This window comes from Falco biarmicus, chromosome 7, assembly GCF_023638135.1.
Source record: "Falco biarmicus isolate bFalBia1 chromosome 7, bFalBia1.pri, whole genome shotgun sequence".
Taxonomy (NCBI): Eukaryota; Metazoa; Chordata; class Aves; order Falconiformes; family Falconidae; genus Falco; species Falco biarmicus.
Window position 1 is genome coordinate 13519120 of NC_079294.1, and position 20615 is coordinate 13539734.

At 37.6% G+C, this 20615-nt stretch overlaps 1 protein-coding gene across 1 annotated transcript in view; it reads right to left on the minus strand.

The window, feature by feature from the left end:
• The window catches only part of NUBPL (NUBP iron-sulfur cluster assembly factor, mitochondrial), an 86302-nt gene that overhangs the window by 37440 nt on the left and 28247 nt on the right, over positions 1-20615 (minus strand). The window contains exons 5-6 of the mRNA XM_056345323.1: positions 17195-17234; positions 17014-17104 (exon numbers count right to left, since the gene is read on the minus strand). Coding sequence (XP_056201298.1) covers positions 17014-17104; positions 17195-17234 — 131 coding nt within the window. The remainder of the gene's footprint in view (positions 1-17013; positions 17105-17194; positions 17235-20615) is intronic.

Consider the following 20615-nt stretch of genomic DNA (forward strand, 5'->3'; position numbering starts at 1 on the left):
ATATGCATTTTGAGTAAGGGTTCCAAACAGCAAGTTAAACCTGAGGTAGAGCATAGAGATATAGACGGCGTTTCTGCTGAGGAATGAAGCCTAAGCATCCTGTGTGCATGAGGCAGACATGACAAAATATTAGCATTGAAGAGGGACTTCTCCTTGTCGTTTTGAAGTAATCCTGGTGTTTGGTAACTAACAGAAGACATTCTTTATTTATTCTTATTAAGACGAATACATGCAGAGTTTCAATCAAGCAGCACTGCAGGTGCAGACTTGGCAGCAGCCAGCCGAATTCTGAATACCAGTATCAGAAAAGTACCAAGAGCTACATTGCAGACAGCTTAAGGTCTATTCCTGCCAGATCCCCCTCCTCCTAACTACTATTTTGTGTAAATAAATGATTTAAAACAGGCAAACAGCTGAACAAAACAAAAGTAAGAAATGCTATTGTGAAATGAGTACATATATGTATATTACCATTCACATATACTTAGATCTGTTGATGCAAGATAAAACAGGTATTTAAAAATATTTCCTGGAAAAATTACTTAGAAGATTGTTTAAACATACATAGACATCGGGAACAAATAAGTAGTTTCATGATATAAGAAAAGAGCTAATTTAGGAACAGTATAATGAAACTAGACATTTTTAATTAAAAAATATTTTTATTTATTTTCACAAATATTTTCATGAAGAAAGGAGACATTCCCCAGACGTAAACCAGAACATTTCTAGTCCCTACAGAAACTTTCCCTCTGGTAGTAAAATAACTACCTAAACCATAGCAGGATATTCCATAGTGCTTAATACAACTTGACACTTTCTGAACAAAGACGGCTGCCCCTTTGACTTGTCCTCTGATGCTTAACCGATCTCAAAAGCCTTGCAATCTAACACCGTGAAAAACAGATGCATCGCAACAGTTCAAACTCCCTCTAAGGTATTTCTGAGCAGTCTGTTCTGCCACAGTTGAAGTGAAGCATAAGAACAGTTCGTTCCAAAGATTTCCATAAAGAGAAGGAAATTCTCTTATTCTTTCTCAATAAAGACTAAGAGTAACTTTCAGAAATAAATGCCTAGGAAAAAAGCCAGAGTCCCATTCAATTCAACCAAAACAGAAACTGGCTACTTCCTCCCTGATGGCTTTTAATAATGTTAAGAACTGAAGGCAAGTTTAGTAGCCTGAAGTTTCTACCACCTTCATTCATATAACCTACAAAACTAAACTACTCCCAGAAGACGACAATAAAGAGGCTATTCTCTACAGGGTGTTTCAAGAGATGGTTTCATGAGGAAAGGCACTCACACCAGGCTCCTACTCGCCTTCAGAAAGCCCAGTCAACATCACATCAGCCTGAAGCAAAGATGGCACACAGCTGTGAGGCAACGTGGCATGTCCACAAGAGTCTGGGGACAGTCTCCAGGGATGACTGAAAAGGAATAATTATGTGTATTCCCAACCCAACTGATGGAGACAGTATGAGCACTACCAGGTATAAAAGACTCTTCCACTAGCTTCAAGTTGTCACTACAAAGCATTTTTGTGAGCCAAGGTTCCCCCTTCTCAGGGATTCAGAGGACTTATTCTCCAAAAGATGACAGTTTGAGAAGCAAACTTCTATTATGCAGTCAGTCTTCAGACTGATTGTTTACCTGCTGCTCTCTACCCTTGATCCACAAACATTCTGTACTACATAATTTGCAGAAACTTTTCTTCAGAAATACACTGTATTTTTTCTCTTGTTCTGTGATACAGAACTGTCTGTAGTTCAGCTGTGGAATAATGACATCTGAAAAAGAAACAGAACAAGGCACATTTCTATTCCTATGTCTTTCAGCAACAAAATTAAGCACCAAAGTAATATAAAAGTAAAGATAACAGAAGAAAGTGGGCTAGCATCACATCGTCCAATTAAACTAATCACCAGGTTGATGCAGCTCTGTTAAGCACATCATCTAAACCACAAATTTTCTTTGAGCTTTTCCTATTAATACACAAAAGCAAAAGCACTGTTTAGCTATCAAATCCCAAGCCAACAACACATTTTTAAGGCAGTATTATCAGGACCCAAATTAAGTTCATAGAATTTATACATGCTGTCTGATTCAGCTTTTCCCTAGAATAATAACAGAAGGAACTATTACTAGTGTTGGCAACTAACATCAAGAGGGAGAAGCTTATTAAGTCCATTCCCCATATGCATTTTAGCCTATATTTCTGTAATGATATAAAAAGATGATATACAGTTTAAGACTGAATGCTTAAGCTATGCAATGGAAAGCAATGTTCCTAATTTCCCTTCACACTTTATTTAACTTCCTTAAGCTTCAGTTCATATTCTGGTACAATAAGAAAACTAATACATTCCTTACTGAGGTACCAACAGACTAATACTGGCACCATTTCATGCATATCACTGTGACATAAGCACTTCAACTAAAAATCATTAGATTAAAAAGGTCAGAAAATTCTGTTTAAGTACAACATGTAACATTTTTTGGTACAGAAAAGGGAACTTCTACAGAGGCCAGTCTAAGGCCTTCAGAAAAAGGATTACATAAGAAAATAACGCGATTAATGTTATTCAAGTCACTTAAAATCCTGTTGAAGAAAACCCTCCAATATTACCATAAATTGTGCAATATAAAAACTGGAATAGAATCAATTTGATGTAGATCACTGAACTGAGCCAAAAGATAGCAAATCTCCACACAGGACTTGGGGTTTTTTGCCTGGTGTGATGTTATCAGATCCCAGAGCAAGAAGCCTTGAGGTGAAACATTAATTTTCAATAATAAAATGTTATTTTATTTTTTTAATAACTTTTTTCCACAAATGTGGACAAAAACACATCCTCCAAACTTTTCGTACTTAAAATTCACAAGCATCTCCTCCCCAGTCAGTGAATACAAAATAGTCCACCTTTGCTAATGAAACCAGCACTGCAGCATCTGCGTGAATTCTTCAGAGCACAACAATCAATACTCTCAACAAGAAGCCGCAACAAGGCTGGACAAAATACAGAACCTTTCAATTCCACAGGAAGATTCAAGAGGATGAAAGAGTGTGAAAAAGGAATGTAAGTGAGAGCACATGCAAGAGTGAGCAAAGCAGGTCTCTGACTGGCTGGGATTCTTGACCATAGGACTTCGACTGCGAAGTTGGTATACATTATCTGTTAACAGAACTGCCTTTAGGTTAGAAAGAAGCAAGAACAGCATATAGGTTGTCCTTACGAAGAATGGAATGCAGAAAATGCATTAAAGACACAGACAATGTAAAAATGAAAATAAATACAAATTCAAAATTGTACACATTCTGCAGTGGCACACATTACATTCCTACAATTTAATGATGCGCTGAATTACTGTCTAATTCCTAAAGAAGTAGAGCATTTGCTGTGAATCAGACAACAGATAATCTGTGAAACCATCGCATATAGATTGCCAAAATAATTGCTGTGCCCACAGATTCATGCTTTTGCATTCAGCAGTGCCTTCAGTTATGAATCTGCAACAATAAATTAGAAGTGTTACTTGTATTCTAAACCTAATTAAAATAATTATTGAAGGTGCTGATACTATGAGTTTCAGGGACATCCAGTGATTACGGCCAAGTGAGGGACAGTCTTTATATTTTCATTTGCTTCCTGGTTTTTTATTTAGCTCCAATTCTTACTTAATGGGTTTTACAGAGAAAAAAAAAAAGACTTGTTTGCATCTAGCAGAAAATGTATCAAAACGAGCACCCACTTCAGTCGCATAACAGAAGAGCTGTATTCCAAAGACATCATCCTACTGGGAGAACATATTCCTTCTCTTAAAAGATACTGTGGATGGAGCAAAACACTGTAAGAGGAGAAACGACTACCGCAGCATCATAAATAGTACAGAAAAGTGGGGGATGGTTTTTGCTGGGGGGTGAGGGCACTAAGAAAAAAATCACTAATCTCGGGTACCTTAAGCACGACTACTTTATGTTTGTGTCAATCACTTGGTATGTGGGAAATAATCATTTTCTACAAAGAGCACTGGTACAAAACATGCTGCTATTCTTGGATATCTGCAGCTATTTTCTGGGCGCAAAAGAGATATGGGAGGACGGTGTGAGTGAAGGATCAGTCTGTCAGCTTCCAACAATGAGAATGCAAGTTGGATTACTGAAAAAATCTCTGCATAATCAGTGTAACATTAATTTAATATTAATTTTTAAAACTGTTTATAGTTATAGTCATAATTTATTTACTAAGTAAAATTAGTACATATAATGCTAAACAATGTACTTGGGAGTGGAGAGGCTCCACTTTTGTTTTGATCAAAAAGATGCAAAACAAAAAAAGCTGAAAAATGAAAAAAAAACATCCACATGCATAAAAAAGCAGCTTTGAGGAGCTCCACCTATGCATTCAGAAGTGATCCTAAAAATTCTCCCAAGGATGTTGACTACTCAGGAAGACAAATACCAAAATCTTCATTGAGTACCAAGTTTCAAGCAGAAGCTCATTTGGGATCCATTAATCACACACACACTTGTGAGAAAGGAGCAAGTCTTAGAAGCCCAGTCTAGCAGGCTTGCTCTCAATGTACCTGCCAGTGATAACACTGAATCCAACAGAAAGCTGGGCACCTCAGAACAAAAAATCCAAAACTAAATAAATAAATAAATAAAACCCCACACCACCACGACCCAAAAAAAAGCAACCCAAATCACAAAACCAAACACCAAAGCCTGTAGTTCTGCTGTTATAATTACAGCTGTTTAATATCATAATTAGACATAAACCTATATATGAATCGGAAGGCGTATCAATTTCTCAGGCAGATGGCATTTACCTGGGCCACTGCATGACAAAGAATGCAAAAGCCAATGAAGCAACCGGGGCCTTATATAAGGCCAGTAGCTGAGGTATTCACCTGGAAAGCTAAAATTTTGGATTAACAAAGTTTCCTGGATAGTTTTCCTCCTTCAGACATCTAACCCGGCCCCAGGAACCACGCACCCCTAGCTGTAAGGCAGAAGGTTTCAGCTGCTGTGTGTGATTGCAGGGCACTCCCCTGGGTAGCAGGAAATACAGGCTTAAATGCTAAACTGAGAAAGTAACTGAACTTGCAGCTCCCATGCCCTGGCTGAATGGTTATGGAAATTTCCCAGACTGTTACTATGAAGAGAGAATAAGCCTGTCAAGTTAAACTGAAAAAAGGGTCTTGGCACCTAACTGAAGATACTTGATTTTGCCTCTAAATATCTGCTACACAGAGCTGTGTGATACAGCCTACAATTAGGTGCTGAAATCCAGGACAGAGAAAGTGAGACACATCCCATAGGCTTTTCCTAATAGCTCTCTTGCTCAGCATCTTCAGAATTGTTAATTTTCAGCCAGTTAACCTATCGTCTTTGACTTACACTATTTATTTTCACTTATTCCATACCAAGCTCTAAACTTTGGCGCTCTAAGATACTGCTAAAGCACTGCCCAAGGGTATGAAGGTACTTCCAGGAAGGCAAAGTAACTTCCCAGTACCACTGGGAATGACAAGTGATGTATTCCCACCAACACAGGTACACAGCGGCTCTGGCCCAGGCTTTGGTTTAACTTTCCATTCCTGCAGGCACTGCATCTACCTTTTAGGCACGGCAGTGTTCAGCACAGCAATACCCATGTCCCTTTTGCATCTGACCTACAGCAGCTAGAAAGAAAGAACAGATGCCCTTATTAGTGGAGAAGAATAAAGTAGAAGAGTGGCATTAGGCATCTACCGGTTTTTGAACAGTCTCATGTAAATAATGGAATCTTCATTTAGAAAATAGAACAAATTGTGCCTTCTCTTTTCCTCGTTCCTCTACCACTAGTATTTCTGTTTAGGAAACACTTAAGAACATGTTTAAATCACCACCTCTTTCCAAGAATTAAGCTGGATGCCATTTGGGCACAAAGTTCTGAACTTTGTTGCAGAGAAACCTTAAACCTCTACAGAGTTTCCTTTAAAAGTTCAAGGGGAAAAAAGAAGACCAAAAAAAAAAAAGGGGGGGGGGGGGGGGGGGGGGGGGGGGAGGGGCACAAGACAACGGAAAACAAAAATAGTTAATTCTAGCCCCAGCACAGCCATTTTGAGACACCATGAGCTCTCTGCCATTTCTTCTTGTCTACTCAACAAAACCAGCAAAAAAGAGTTACATGTTTTGAGCTTGTTTTGTTGCATTGCAAGGAGGGCAGACACATGCATACCTGTGTAATCCGTGCAGGAGATGAGACTACTGGAAGCAGAGCAAAGAAAACACTCTCTCAGCCTGTTCCCACAGCAGCAGTAGCTGCACAGTCATAACCATGACAGCTGAGGAACCAGGCCAGGAAATGTTTGCTGTAAATACATTCTCACTATGTTGTTAGGCTTTTTTTTTTTCTTTTGCCTTTTTTTTTTTAATCCTCAAAGACAGTTAAAATACATTTACTGCAAATGCTTCCAGCTCAGCAGTAAGTTTTTGGCTAACGTTTTTTTTTTCCTTCTGGCTTTCCTAATACTTCTTTCTATGACTGTCAATTCCTTTCAGAAATCATAATCCCTTTTCATATCAGCTGCTAACGTAAGCCAATAAAGCAACAGGGATCCATATAGATCCTGCTTCCTTCATTAAGGGAAGAAAGGCAACAGAACAGGTTTTGTAGCTTCAGCTGGAAACAAAAAGAATCAAGCCCATTATTTGTTCAGTCATACCCACCCCAAAATGTACAGGAACACTCAAGTCAAAGGGTGACAGAAGGAATACTCTAATTGCATAGGGAGTTAAACTGGGGGGCAGAGTGGCAGAAAGTAGGAGCTTTCTGTCATCTCCCACACTTTTGGCAGCCGTACCTCTCTGAATCTATGTTTAGCTTCTAATCTCCAGGAAGTAAAAAATCATTTCCCTTAAATATGTACATGCTGATTGGGACTGGTTACAGCAGTTCCCTCTGGACAGACAGGACCTTTCCAGGTGATTATTAGCATTTGAGTGAATTGTGATTATACAAATGCCTGTAACAGGCTTTTCTAAACATCAATGTGACAAGAAAAGCATGGTGTAGAAATTACTGTCAAGATTTCCACTGATTCCAGGGGGCTCTGGATGAGTAGAAATTAGTTTATTTGTACCTTAGTCTCAGACAAATAAATTTAATAAAAAGTATAAGTATTTTTTAAAACAAATTCTTTTATAAGGTATGAGTGGGTCATCTGCTTATCTTGCCCTTGAAACCGTTTCCTTAATTTCTGCGGTAAAATGAGGGATGCCACTTCACCTTCCTTGCTTTAAAAGAACGCCCATTAAAGATTTAAGACAAAAAAATTTCAAGTATTCAGAGTTGTTTACTATCTGTCAGCTGTAGATGCAGTCTTAGTGGCCTATCAAAGTGCAGTCTTAGCACTGCAAAGTTTGGCCCTGTTTGAGTTTGTTCCTCTTTTCAAAATATCTCAATAGCAGATCTTGACCTTTCTAAATGGAACAAATATCAATGATCTTATGTGTACAGATGAAATGTCTGGATCTCTTCATTTTCATACTTTGGACCACAAAAATAGAAAAGCATCCAAACTTCCTAAAGATGCAACTGCTCTTACTGTTCTGAAGAACTGTGCTGTCTCGCTGGAACAATCTGTATGCTCGTCTCAGGCTAAGATAACTCAAAACAGAAAAATAAAACAGAAGAAATATTTTCTTAATTGCTGAAATACTAGCAAATTTTTCACTGTAGTGATACCTGGTGAGAGTGCTGCATTTTAGAGTTATGCATTGCAAATTATAAACACATCTTTATAGTTCACAATATAAACACAGCTTTGTTTAGCTCTATGAAATGTGAACTGTAAATATCCTGCTACAGACTATCTGCCTCAATTCCTCAATTACTTGCAGACTGGATAAATACATTAATATTGTAAAACACAAGTCAGTTTTTAAATTAGGAAAAATTCTCAAATGGAAGATGTTGCCAAAACACAAAATATAGAAAGAGTAAAACAATATTAATCTGCATTTAGCATACACATTTTAGGTACTTCTACTCTGCTGACAAATAACCAGTATGCACAGACTCTTAAATGTGTATCCAAAGGCAAAAACATGATAAAATTATGAAAAAAATACTAAGAACTATTCATGTTTCTGAGCACCTTTGCTACAATTTCCCATTGCAGCATCTCACTCTTTTCCCATCTTGAAAATTTACTGCCATAATGCAAGTTAAATGCCTTCAATGGTATCTCTTAGAAAGAGTGCCCTTTCTAAACCAAGAAGCATTAAAAATAAAGTCCACACTCAAAAAAAAAAATCATCTTCACTACAGTGCTTTTTCTTTACTTGCTCTTTACATTTACAATAAGAAAAATCATCATCACTGACTCACTATTACTATTCTGGAGAGCCTTTCAATTTATTCAAAATATAGCTAAAAAAAAAAAATAAAAATCAGAGCCATCAACTTGTTATTGTCATCTTCCTCCTGACCCAGTATGTGTCATTCTCTGCTAAATCCCATTTCATTGCTCCCTCTCATCCACCAATACACTCTTGCACTGATTCTACACTGATGAGACTGGTTTTTGCCCACGCTAGTAACAATTTCATCTTTGAGCAAGCTCCAATGACATTTACCATGTAGGTGATGAAACGCAGCAAAATTGGAACTTTACACCAATTTCTTTAAGCCATGGACATGAAGGGTAAGAAGTTTTTGCTGCCCTTAAAATCCAAGGCTTGCAGCTATTCTCCTAAAACAGTGCCAAAGGCAAATCCAGGAGGACAAAGTAACTCCTCAGATACTACCACTGGGAATGACAAGTGATGAATTCCCACTGACCCAGGTACACAGTGGCTCCGGCCTGGGCTTTTCTTTGATTTTCCATTCCTGCAGGCATTGCATCTACCTTTTAGGCACTGCAGTGTTCAGCACAGCAATACCCACGTCCCTTTTGCATCTAACCTACAGCAGCTAGACAGAACGAACACGCTCCTTTATTAGTGGAAAAGAATAGAAGAGTGGCATTAGGTTTCTACTGTAGTCTGTATTTAAATGATTTTTTTTTAAATAAGTATTTCTTATTTGCTAAGTCTTAGCAAATAAGGAATATTTATTTACATGAAAAAAACCCACTTAAAAACATGCTAGCCTTCAAATCCATGTTTCCAGAGTCCATTCCTGAACTCATTACAGCTTGCCTTTCTCCTAAAAAAATCTGGACATAAAAGACCTATTCTACACATGTGGCTTCTTTGTCAAGATGTCTTTTGCTGCCATCTTTGAATTTTTCTTGTATCCAGTTTAGACTATAAAATAATCAAGGCCGACAACAGCAGCAAGATTTTTTTAAAATTAAAATTTTAAAATTAAAAAAAGAACAAACAACCTAGGGTTCACAGAGGGCAGCCAGATGCCTTACATTGTGTCTCATAAAGGACTGCACCCTAGGCAGCAAACTACTAAAGCTAAAGCAAAAAACTACCATAAGCCTCCAGTACAACCTCCTTTACGGCACTGGTATTCAATTCTAAGATGCCTGAGAACACGTTAACGCACACAGGCCTAGAATACTCATTTTTAAACCTCTTCCAGATCAAGGTACTCCTGTGAAAACAAGGGGTATGACAGGAAATACATATATTGGTATTTCCCTTTTGGGTTTTTTTTTTTCTTAGCTCATCTTAAGGATGCTCATTCAAGAGAGAAGGATTATTTGAGTTCAGCTTTTATGTCTCTGCCTACATGGACCTGATCTGCACCTCTGAAGTCTAAAGAGACTGGCCAAATGATTGGAAATGCTACTAGGGAAAGGATACTCTCAGTCATTATGTTGACACTTCCTAATTTGATTGCAAGGCTTAATTCTATATTCATTTGAGCAAGAGAGATGAGCTACCATGACTGTCCAGCTTAGTGATTGGGGCACTCAGAGAGACACCTCAGCATTTCAGGTTAGGTTTTCACTGTGTGCTCTCACCAGTGATCTCTGTGAAAGGCAGAACCGTTTTCTCCTCTGAGCTGTAGGCTTTTTGGAGTTACATACAGACAAACAGGCAGTGGAATATCAATTTTAGAATTAACCCAGATTCACAGAACAACTTAGGTCTGAAGGGACCTCAAGATGTTATCTGTCTGGTCCATCTTGCTGCTCAAAGCAGACCAACTTAGAGCAGGTTACTCAAAGTCTTGCCCAGCTCAGTTCCGAGTATCTACCAAAGGAGAGATTCTACAATCTCTCTGGGCAACCTGTTCTAATGTGTGATTGTTTTCACTGTAAAAAAAAACAACCAAAACTACCCCCTCACATTACTTACTATATATTGCAACTTGCACTCATTACTTCTTGTTGCTATCATCCTGCACATCCAGGAAGCATCTACTTTCACCTTCTCTGTACATAACTATGTAATCTCCCTTTAATCTTAACCAAAAAAACCACACAAAAACAACTAACCCAGGTCTCTGTCTCTCTTCACGTATTACATGTATCACCCTCTATATCACCTCGATGGCTCATTGCTGGAGAATACTTATGCAAGGCAGCACGTAGCATCAGAATATTTTGCAGATATATGCACAATTGCTCAAGACATTTAGGTTCTGATGAGTATCAGTTGTGGTGAATGCCAGTGATACATTTACATTGATCTTAGGCATTCTTAACAGATTTGGTATCATTCACACACACGCGCTTTGGAAACAAAATACACTGTGCTTGATAAAAAGAAAAGTAATCAATTTATTTCATAAACATGAAAAAGTATGAAAGGAAGATGTATTTCTGTGCACCTCTCAAGTGATAACTCACTACAGTGCTGAACACTGCATAAACACAGAATGAAATTTCCATGGTCCCAAAAAAGTGAGGCAAAAGACAGTATCTGGACACAAGCCAAAGAACGACTCTCAGTAAACCATACTAATCAATCAGGCAGACAGCTCAGCATGTAGTACCTAACTACCTTACTGACAATGTTCTTGTCATGTATCACTTCCAAATCAAATACAGATCATTCCTTCTAATTTGGAACGGTTTCCCCTAGTTTCTCTATTGTTCTGTTTGTAAGAAATCTTTATACACACAGGCAAACAAGCCTGTACGAAACTGAAAATTTCTATGCCAAAGAATTTATGAGATTTAACACAGCATGTTATAAACACACACGATAAATGACATCAGACAGCTATCTACAGACACCATATACAGAACATTCTGCTGCACGGAACATGCACAGTAAAAAAGTCAATGGCAGCATGGTAGCTATTTTACAAGGTATAAATACATTTGGTCTCAACACCTTATTTATTTTTCTGGCCTTCGTAAGTGCAGCATTAACATATACCTAAAATAAATGACATTTAAAGAAAAATTGTCCCCACATATGCAACGTCTCCGACTTAAATGGTGGAAAGGAGAATACCAGTAACTACATACACACTTCTCAAACAGTAGCAACTGCACATAATAGTTTGCTAACTAATGTATGTCAAACAAAAACAGTATTGAACATCTATAACCTCCTCTATAGAGATGGGCCGCTTCAGGCATGATCAAAAACCCACAACAATATAGCCTCCATAGTCTTTGATCTCCAAGAATTAAACACTGATGCCAAGCTAATCTAATCCCAAATCTTTAAACATGAATTTTTACTGTTCAATCCACTCCACTGTTGCTTTTATGGCAGCTTTTTCACAGAGGCTCTTGAAATATCCCAGACCCCACAACCCACAGTCTATTCAATATTTTCAAGACAATTTATCCATCTGCATCTTCGCTATTCCCAGTATCATATGATACTCTTACAGCTACTTATGTATGATAACTAAGCATCAGAGAATTATGTTACAAAAAAGGTTTGAGCACATATATGTATCTTCACACATACATACTCTAACATATAAATACAACCACGATTACCTCTAGCAAGTGCTGGTCTCAAAGCAGTTCTCTTAGTAGAGAACAGCTTCAGAAGGAAGGCAGCACACAAAATCTCCATGTCTAAGCAAACTTCCAAAATTACATACAATTATAATAACTGCATAAACTTAAGTTAAACTTTTTTTTTAAAGGACAAGACAGCATCTTCAGACTACAGCCCTATTCAGCTTTGGGTTGAACTAATAAATATTTCGATCACTGTTCTGCTGAATTTATGGTTTTCAACATGAATCTACAGGGCATAAAGCCTGTCCAAGCTAAGTACAAGGCCCCATTTTCTTTTGCTTAGGTGCAACTGCTCTGCGTTGGAAGTTTTATATAATTTGCTTTCTGCTAATTTCCCTATATTCTTTCCTTTCCAATTATATCCCTCCCAGAGGAACTTTTATAAAAAGTATGTATTGAAAGAAAATTAAAATAAACCAAAACAGAGGCACTAAATCGGTGCTAAAAGAAGCAGCAAAAAAAGAGATGAAGGAATTACAGTTACATAATAGGAAGAGTATTTTAGGGACACATTAGAATTGAACTACTCCACGAAAAGCTTCATAGTCTTTCTGGGAAAATGTGTTCATCCGTATCAGGTACATCTGAGGAACCTTTACAGGTCACAATACACATAACAGCACTGAGGCTCTACATTATAGCCATAGTTACCAAGGATGCTGCCAATGCACAAAATGTTCTTGGTACTCTAGAGCAGTACAAGAAATACAAGAGTCTTGCCATGTAAGATCTGACTAGTCTGCAAAAACGTAGGTTAAAAAGTCATGTCAGGGTAAGAAATCCTCTGAAGGATGTTAATCAACCCAAGGTCCTTGCCTTGAGAAGAGAGCACATTTTTTGGCTAGTTCCAAGGGGACTGCCTGCACTTAACAGAATTGCTGACATCTATAATCCATGTTGTGTAGGTAATGCTTGCTTCTAATACAAATTTAGCTTTTGATATGACAAGATACAAGTAGAACACTACATACTGAAATATGCACTTGTATTTTACCTGTAATCACATTTTTTTATTTGATTTTCTTCTAATAGAAAAGCTGACTTGTCTGCTGTATATTATTTTTTTTTTCCTTCTCTGCTGGTATTTCAGCTTGATAACGCATGTAGAATAAGATAGAGAGTTCAAAGAAACCAACACTTAGTACCCTTTGTATTGATTACTACCTAAACAAGAAATCCCCTCCATTTGTATTGCTGCTATGACTATAGTAGCTATTAAATTGGCAGCCAGCACAGAGCCACTTCCTTTCCTCCAACCTTTCGGCAGAACAATTACCACAATATGCTCCAGGACGTACAGCAGCCAGTCATGCCATTCCTGGATCAGTTCAGGATTGTGTCTGCATCCTTCTAATTGCTCTTTTGAACTGCCAAGACTTCCTCAGACAGAAATGAGAATGGTGCTAGAAAACTTTCCATACAGAGAGTATGGGACAGTGGTGATGACCATTTCAGCCCTTGTTGCAAAAGCAATGTAAATCAATGAACAAGTTTTGCTTGCATTTTTTAATTTAAATAATCTTTATATTTCTAAGGTTCTTAGCTGTCTACTTGCTACTTCCTTCAACAGAACTTTTCAGACATATTATTGTTTAAATACAGGCTTCAGGTAACAAAAAAAATTCGTATCACTGAAAAAAAATCAGTGAAAACTGAATAGAAAAAGCCTAGTGCTACAGATGACACTGGAGAACTACCAGAATTTCCTTATCTGAGTTTTAATGCACTCTTCAGAGAAATTACCTATCTTTTAAAAAAATCAAGTAAACAAAGAAATACTCTCTTCTATCCCACATACAGGCAAGCAAGATGCAAAGGAAGGCAATTCAAAGGAAGGTGCAAGATTCAAAGCAGAGGTGGAAGAATTTTTACATGAAGGTAACTGTGGCAGGGAAACGGAAGAGTCAAAATCCACGTAAGAGAAAAAGGTCATCCTGCAGAGTAAATGGGCCTACAGTACATCTAATTATGTGAATGAAGAAGTCCCTTCTCAGCCACAACAAAATTTTAGGTAATTTCAAGGCATATAAACTAGGGAGATATTTAACTGAAAGCGTTAAGAATGTGTTTATGGAATCAAATGTTCCGTTAGTGTTTGTCATTTACTTTCACTACAGGTGAAAAATCATTTCCTTATATATTCCTTATTCTTTCAATAACTTCATATCACCCCTTTTCTATTGAGCAATACTTTTATCAAAAGTAGGACACATTATAGAATCCATATGCTACATATTTTATGTACCAATTTGACAGACGTACATTAATATATATGTAGTACAGTATACTAAACTGTTAACTGCTTTGTATTATAAGACAGATTTCCTTTAAACTCTGTTTAAGGAAAATGATATGATGTGATCCAGAAAACCATCCTTGCTCACGAGATACAAACTACCAGAGAAACACCAAGTAGTAATACTGGTCTTCTGTATTGTTGCCTATTTTGTACCAGTGTGGCAACACGCAAGAGCAAAGGTATTTTCTCATTATATATGTGGTATCTATAGATATGTGGCAAAAGGAGAGGCTGGATTTAAAGGGTGGTGTTTTATCTGAGAAGTGATGTACATCCTGGCCATATGCAAGTAGAGGTGAAGAGAGAAACTGTGCTGAAAAGCCATCCATCCACTGAAGTAAAACCAGACAAGAAATATACGTATATTACAGCGTGAGGCTGCATGCATGAAGTATATAAGAAAGCACATAATGTATATATTTAACAAATGCATTTTTCAAAGTAAGAATTTCAGAAATCTCAGTAAAGCTGCACATCTAAAGGGAAGCATTTAAATACTTATTACAGGCACAGACCAACTATGAGTTAACAAGTTAATGAGCTAACAAGTCTCCATCAATGAATTTGGAAACTAGGCCCTTCAATGCTTTATTGGAGTATCTGAAGCACGGTAAGCTCTGGAAAACGTATTTGTTCACATGGAAAAAACCAAACAAGCATTCAAAGTTATTTACAGAGGGAAGCCATAGTCTTGATGTTTTTTAAAACAAACAAAAAAGTCCTCCACCATCTAACAATAAACACCGTTATAAATACCACCAGGTTTTTTAATGCATAAGTCTGGGAACCTCTACATTTTCTATCTGGCTGACTTAATTATTTTAAGAACTTAATATTTTATCAGCTTGTCTGAACGCACACAAGGTCTTTACACTTATACTACAAATCTAGATTAAGGAGCCAATTTAAATGGTTTATATATAGCTATAGAAGTAAAGCAGCTATTTCTTAAGAACACTAGTTCAGAAAGTTAAATACAAGCAGAATTATTTTACTCTTGCAAGCAACTTTATCCTGTCAAACAAAAGGTAATAGCTATGACCAGTAAGAACAGACAAAGAGAAAACATGGTCAAATTTCAACTATTTCTAACATACAATGTTAGTATCTTTAAAAACATCACCACACGCTGTGGTCCTCTCCTGTTTAGGTGTCCAAGACTATAACACTATTGGTTCTACCGTTAACCCCTTCCTGAGTGACTAGTAACTACATCAGAAGGGAGATGACAGTTTGTAAAAGCAACATAGCGAATGTTAGTCTGGAAAAATTATTAGTTACTGTCTAGAAGCCACCTATACATCAGATAGAACCTGCTGGTTCTCCCTGTGATCTGTGTGCTCCTTCCTTTGCAGGAGGAGATGCAAACAACTTTTTCCAGCACAGATTTAAGACTATCCTTGTCATCATACAGAAACAAAATGCTTGTGGGGAGAAGAAATTTAGCCTTAAAGCCTTCCTCTTTCAGAATTCAGGTTCCACTGTCAGGGAAATCACTGATGCCCCAAGCATTAATGGACTCTGTCTCGTTCCTACAGTATAATCAGCCAGCATGTAACTGCTTTGTCAGTTGCTAGGGAGCAATGAGCTCATTACACAGCATCATCCATACCCTCCACAAGGACGCTGGCACATGCTTCCCATCTGGGGATACTACTGATTGAAGTAACAGCACTGTTGAGTGCCTGCCAGTCTTCAGTCTCCCAGGGTGGAATATGCCAATACAGCAGGTGCTAACTTCAGTTCTACCTTCGAGGTTTTAGACTCTAGTCTTTGTGAACCTGGCCAACACAATGCAACACACAAAGAGGTCAGAACAGCCTTTCACAGCTATTGGCATGGATAGTCCTTATTTTTAAAGGCCAAATCTCAGAAAATATGTTCTTCCTGAAATTCTGGAAGACGCATGGCTTTTCTGACTAGGGCAATGAGTGCCACTATTCTAAAAACTGTGTTAGAGAAGAATTCTGTAAAACTGGAAAAAGGCTGGGGGGAATTTAAAAAAAAAAAAAAGTATCTTCTTTTCAGTCATTAAGGGAGCACAAGATTTGGAGGCATTTACAGAAGACATACATAAGCCTAGTGATCTCCAAGCAGTACACATTAAATCCCTGGAATAGATGTCAGCTGTGAACAACTGGGTCACTTCAAAGTCTAAACATGTAACCTTAATGCATTTTTTCAGCTGTTTGTCTCATTAGCACTTCACAGATCTATTCACAGTAAGAGAAAAAAAAAGACCTGCCAAGAAATAAAAAAGCCACCCTGCCTCCATATGCCAGGAAATTTATTAACTAACAATCTATCTGCATTACATAGAGATGGTATCTAATGATTTTCATGTACCTGTCATATGTCAAACATCACCCAGGAATTCTTAGTGCTGGCAAATTAACAAGCACATAAGGGAACACAGCTGTAGATATGCATAGATACCTATACATGTAAATCCTTTGGCAACTGCCAAATGTTCCTTTTTTTTTTTTTTTTTATAATTGCATAAACATAAAAAGTAATGAGAAGGAAGGCAAATGGGGGTGATTCACTCACCAAATGCATAGAACAGCAGATCTATTTGAAGGGGATCGGTAAACACAAAAAGTGTTAACTTTCTCTCTTACCTGAAGCTAAGATTAAATTCTTCAGAATTTAAGATGACCAAGATACAGTATTTCTTGCATATGAAATAGTGTCATGGACACTCACATATCAGTTAAATGCATTTTTTAAATAACCAGTTACTTTGAAACACAAATATGTACCCAAGTCCTTACCTGTCTCAACAATTTCTCAACAGCTGACATGACCATGAGCCCTCTCCACACAACCGGGGCAGTCTCTTCTACCAAGAAACCCATAGACATACTGAAACAAAAAAGCAAAAACTTAAGCTTTCCAGCGCAATATCAAATATATCTGTAAGGAAGCTTGATTTAAATTAAAACATATGCTCACCATGCGATTCCATAGTTCTTAAGGGGCCTCATTAGATTTTCTAAAACAGAAGGAAACAAGGGTTTTTTTGGTGGGGGGGAGTCAGTTTGGGGTTTTGTTTTTTGGGGTTTTATAAAGAAATAAGCTTACACAATTTTTTCCCTTTTAAAAGTAGTTTTCCTCCCCGTGTTAAAAGCATTTGTCTATTTTTCTCCCTCATCCCTTCAATACATATATACATTTTTCTATTCTACCCAAGAACCTGGCCCTACATTTTCTTGCATTTTTACTGTGGGAAAAGTTGCAAAAATGTAACGATGTGTGTGCCCATAATGTCACTTTGTGCTGCCGAAACCCACTTCATCTATTCATATGAAACTCCCATGCTACGAGGGATAAATCCCCTGTTGGGCAGCCTTCTATTTCTGCAATACTTCAGTAAATGCAGTCATTTATATCAGAACAAAATCAAAATCCTACAACATGATGGGATTTAATTTTTTTTTTTAAATTATGCTATTCACCTATCTCACAAATCAGAGGATCGCTCCCATCAACACACCAGTGTTTTGGGGAATTCTTCTCCTTTTATTGTGTGCTTTGAAACCTACAGAAAAGGTACCAAATAAAGCCACCCCTAAACTAAGTGTTATTAACAGCTCCAGGTAAGAAGTCATGGATTTTTTCAGACTGGCAAAAGTCTGCAGGACAGGACTTCTAAAATTTCTGTAGGAACAAAAGATGCTTATTTGAACACTGCAGAGGTAATATCCTCATCATGCTCCATATTCCTATGCCTTCCAGTGTCAAGAAAAAAACAGAGGGGAGGGGAGAGAACAATATAATTGTTCTGCTGGCAAAGGGAAAAACAAGCAGAAAGTAAAAAAAAAAAAAAAAAAAAATGTACATTCAAAACAAAACCTCCCAAAAGCCAAAAACTCCCCTTAATAGTCTCTGCCATCTACATCCACGCCTTATCTCAAGATGGCGCACACACACACATGAAAGAGCAAAATTAATTTTATTTGGTCTAGCTGGTTTATTTTAAGAGCATGCACTGGCAGGAACAAGCAAAAAATAGAATACTTTAAGCAATAAAAAAAATATATTTTAATACATATTTTGACAGAAACCTTTGATGCACCCAAAGTAAAATATGTACAGACAGTAAAATAAAAGCAATATAAATACAATGCAGTGTGTTCAAAGCTGAACTCCAAATTCAGACAAAACAACACCCAAGAGCGTACAAATTGAACTGCTAAATTCTATACATGAAAGCTTTCAAGCAATCAAGTAAGTGGGCATTCAAGCCATGTAATTTTCTAGAAATATGGCTGAAAATAAATTGGATGCTTTGGTTTACAACTCAAAAAGAACAATATAGGAAGCTAAACAAATCACATGACAATTACATTCAGGAACGTGTATGGAACTGCACATGGGCTTGGACTGGTGCGCTGCACCCACATTAATTCAACATTTCTCTACTTCTGCTCATGCTACAGTGTATGGTCAGGGCTTATTTTAGTGGCATTATACTGTATAACCACACTTCTAGGAATCACAGTCTTACTTTTTCTCCTGCAGAGCAATAGTTTTGTTTTGAAGGGGTTGATGACATTTGAACTTCAGCCTAGAGCCATCTCTAGACACTGCTTTGGTGTCCTTGTAAAGAATACACGTACCGCCACATGCTGTAATATTGTTAGAAGTCTTGAGAAAAATGACTACATATCTACCTAGGAGATGTTTTATAAAAAAGAAACATGCTGTTGCAGGTCCTTCTTCTCCTGTATCACTGCCGATTCGAGGTCTACTTCATTTTTACCATGAAATAGGAATGATTTTAAGAGAAAGGAAAAAAAAAAAAGAAAGAAAGAAAGAAAGAAAACAAAAAGGGGAGGCTAATCCCTGAGCACACAAGTACATGAGAACCAGGAACTGGAAGGTAAAAAGAATGGAAAAGATGCATTTATTCTGAGAAAGCTCACCAAATTCTATTCATGCCGCTTCTCAGTTCAATCTCAGTGTAGTCAAACATCCAGAGGCTAAGATCTCAACAGCCACCACCTGTATACAGTTTTGTATGTACAAAGCCCAGGTAGACGTACTAATTGCACAGAACAGATACACCTTCAGAGATCTCCCTCTCCTTCACCTCAGTGGGCAGAATAGGAGAGTTGCTCTCAGTACACAAGTAGTGACCTACAGAACAGCCAAATGGGGGTGTCTGGTGTTAAAACATGTACACCGTTTATTTTCAATGGGAGAGTTTCACGTCATGAAAACTGGATCTTACTTTCTTTGGTTAACAACAGAGACTACAAACTGCTCCGAGCAGCAAGATTTAATCAAGTTTATACAATGCACGAGAACAATGCACAACCTGCTGTACATTTGGGCTATAATATTCTGCATATTCTCAAAGTCATACAAAATACTGCAGAGCACCCCACTGTCTCCTACTGCTAAAAAGCATTCTTAAGACTATCTCAAATCTAAAGTGTTTCAGTGAGCTCCAGTAATCACCCTTGTCTCATCAAAAGCAACAGGCATTCCTCCCCCTTTGCCCTGGGTCTCATGAAGATTTTCTAAAACATAACATGTAAAGAAGATTTAGCTTAATGAGATCTCAGTAACATCTCTAATTCCCATTGCTTTCAGAGTAAACCCTTTCTTCTCTGTTACCAGATGCCTACCATACAGCTCCAAAAATTCAACACACAACAAAACAAGTTTCTTAAAATCACAACACACAGCAATATTATGCCACCTGTGCAGAGATCAATAAAGCATCCTTGTTTACAACTTTTCAGTAAGCTTGATTGTCCTAAATAAAAGGGTGCTGTTTTTTCTCTGAATATATAAAATGGGATCAATAACATCAACAGAGTACCAATGAAATGTCAATAAAATGCCTCTTCTGGTAGGATGCAAGTAGGGCACTGGAAAAAGACAGACATACAAATTCATGACAGCATTACAGCACATTGCTGATAAAGTTCTAGGACTGGTCTGAAGGCTGCGTTGTTAGTCATGTGGGGAAGAATGATGTTGAAGGCATTAGGATAGAATTTCTGTATTTTGTAATTTTTTTTTAATTTTTTCTGCAGAAAAAAAAAAAAAAAAAAAAATCAAGCCCTGCAGACTATCCTGCCAAGGACTCCATCCTTCTTCTCTCGAAAGCCCGACATAGCCATTCCTTGGTGGCCATAGGTTAGTGCAGCACAGAAAGTACGTACAGAGCTATATATATATGTCATTTTAACTGGGATAGAGCAAAGTTTCTTCATAGTAGCTTGCATGGTGCTATGCTTTGGATATGCAATGAAAACAGTGATGACAACACAGAGGTATTTAAGTTATTACTGGGGTGAGAAGGAGAAAAGCTTTTGATAGTGTGCAAGCATCACCCACCTCACTAGTGAGTGGGCTGGAG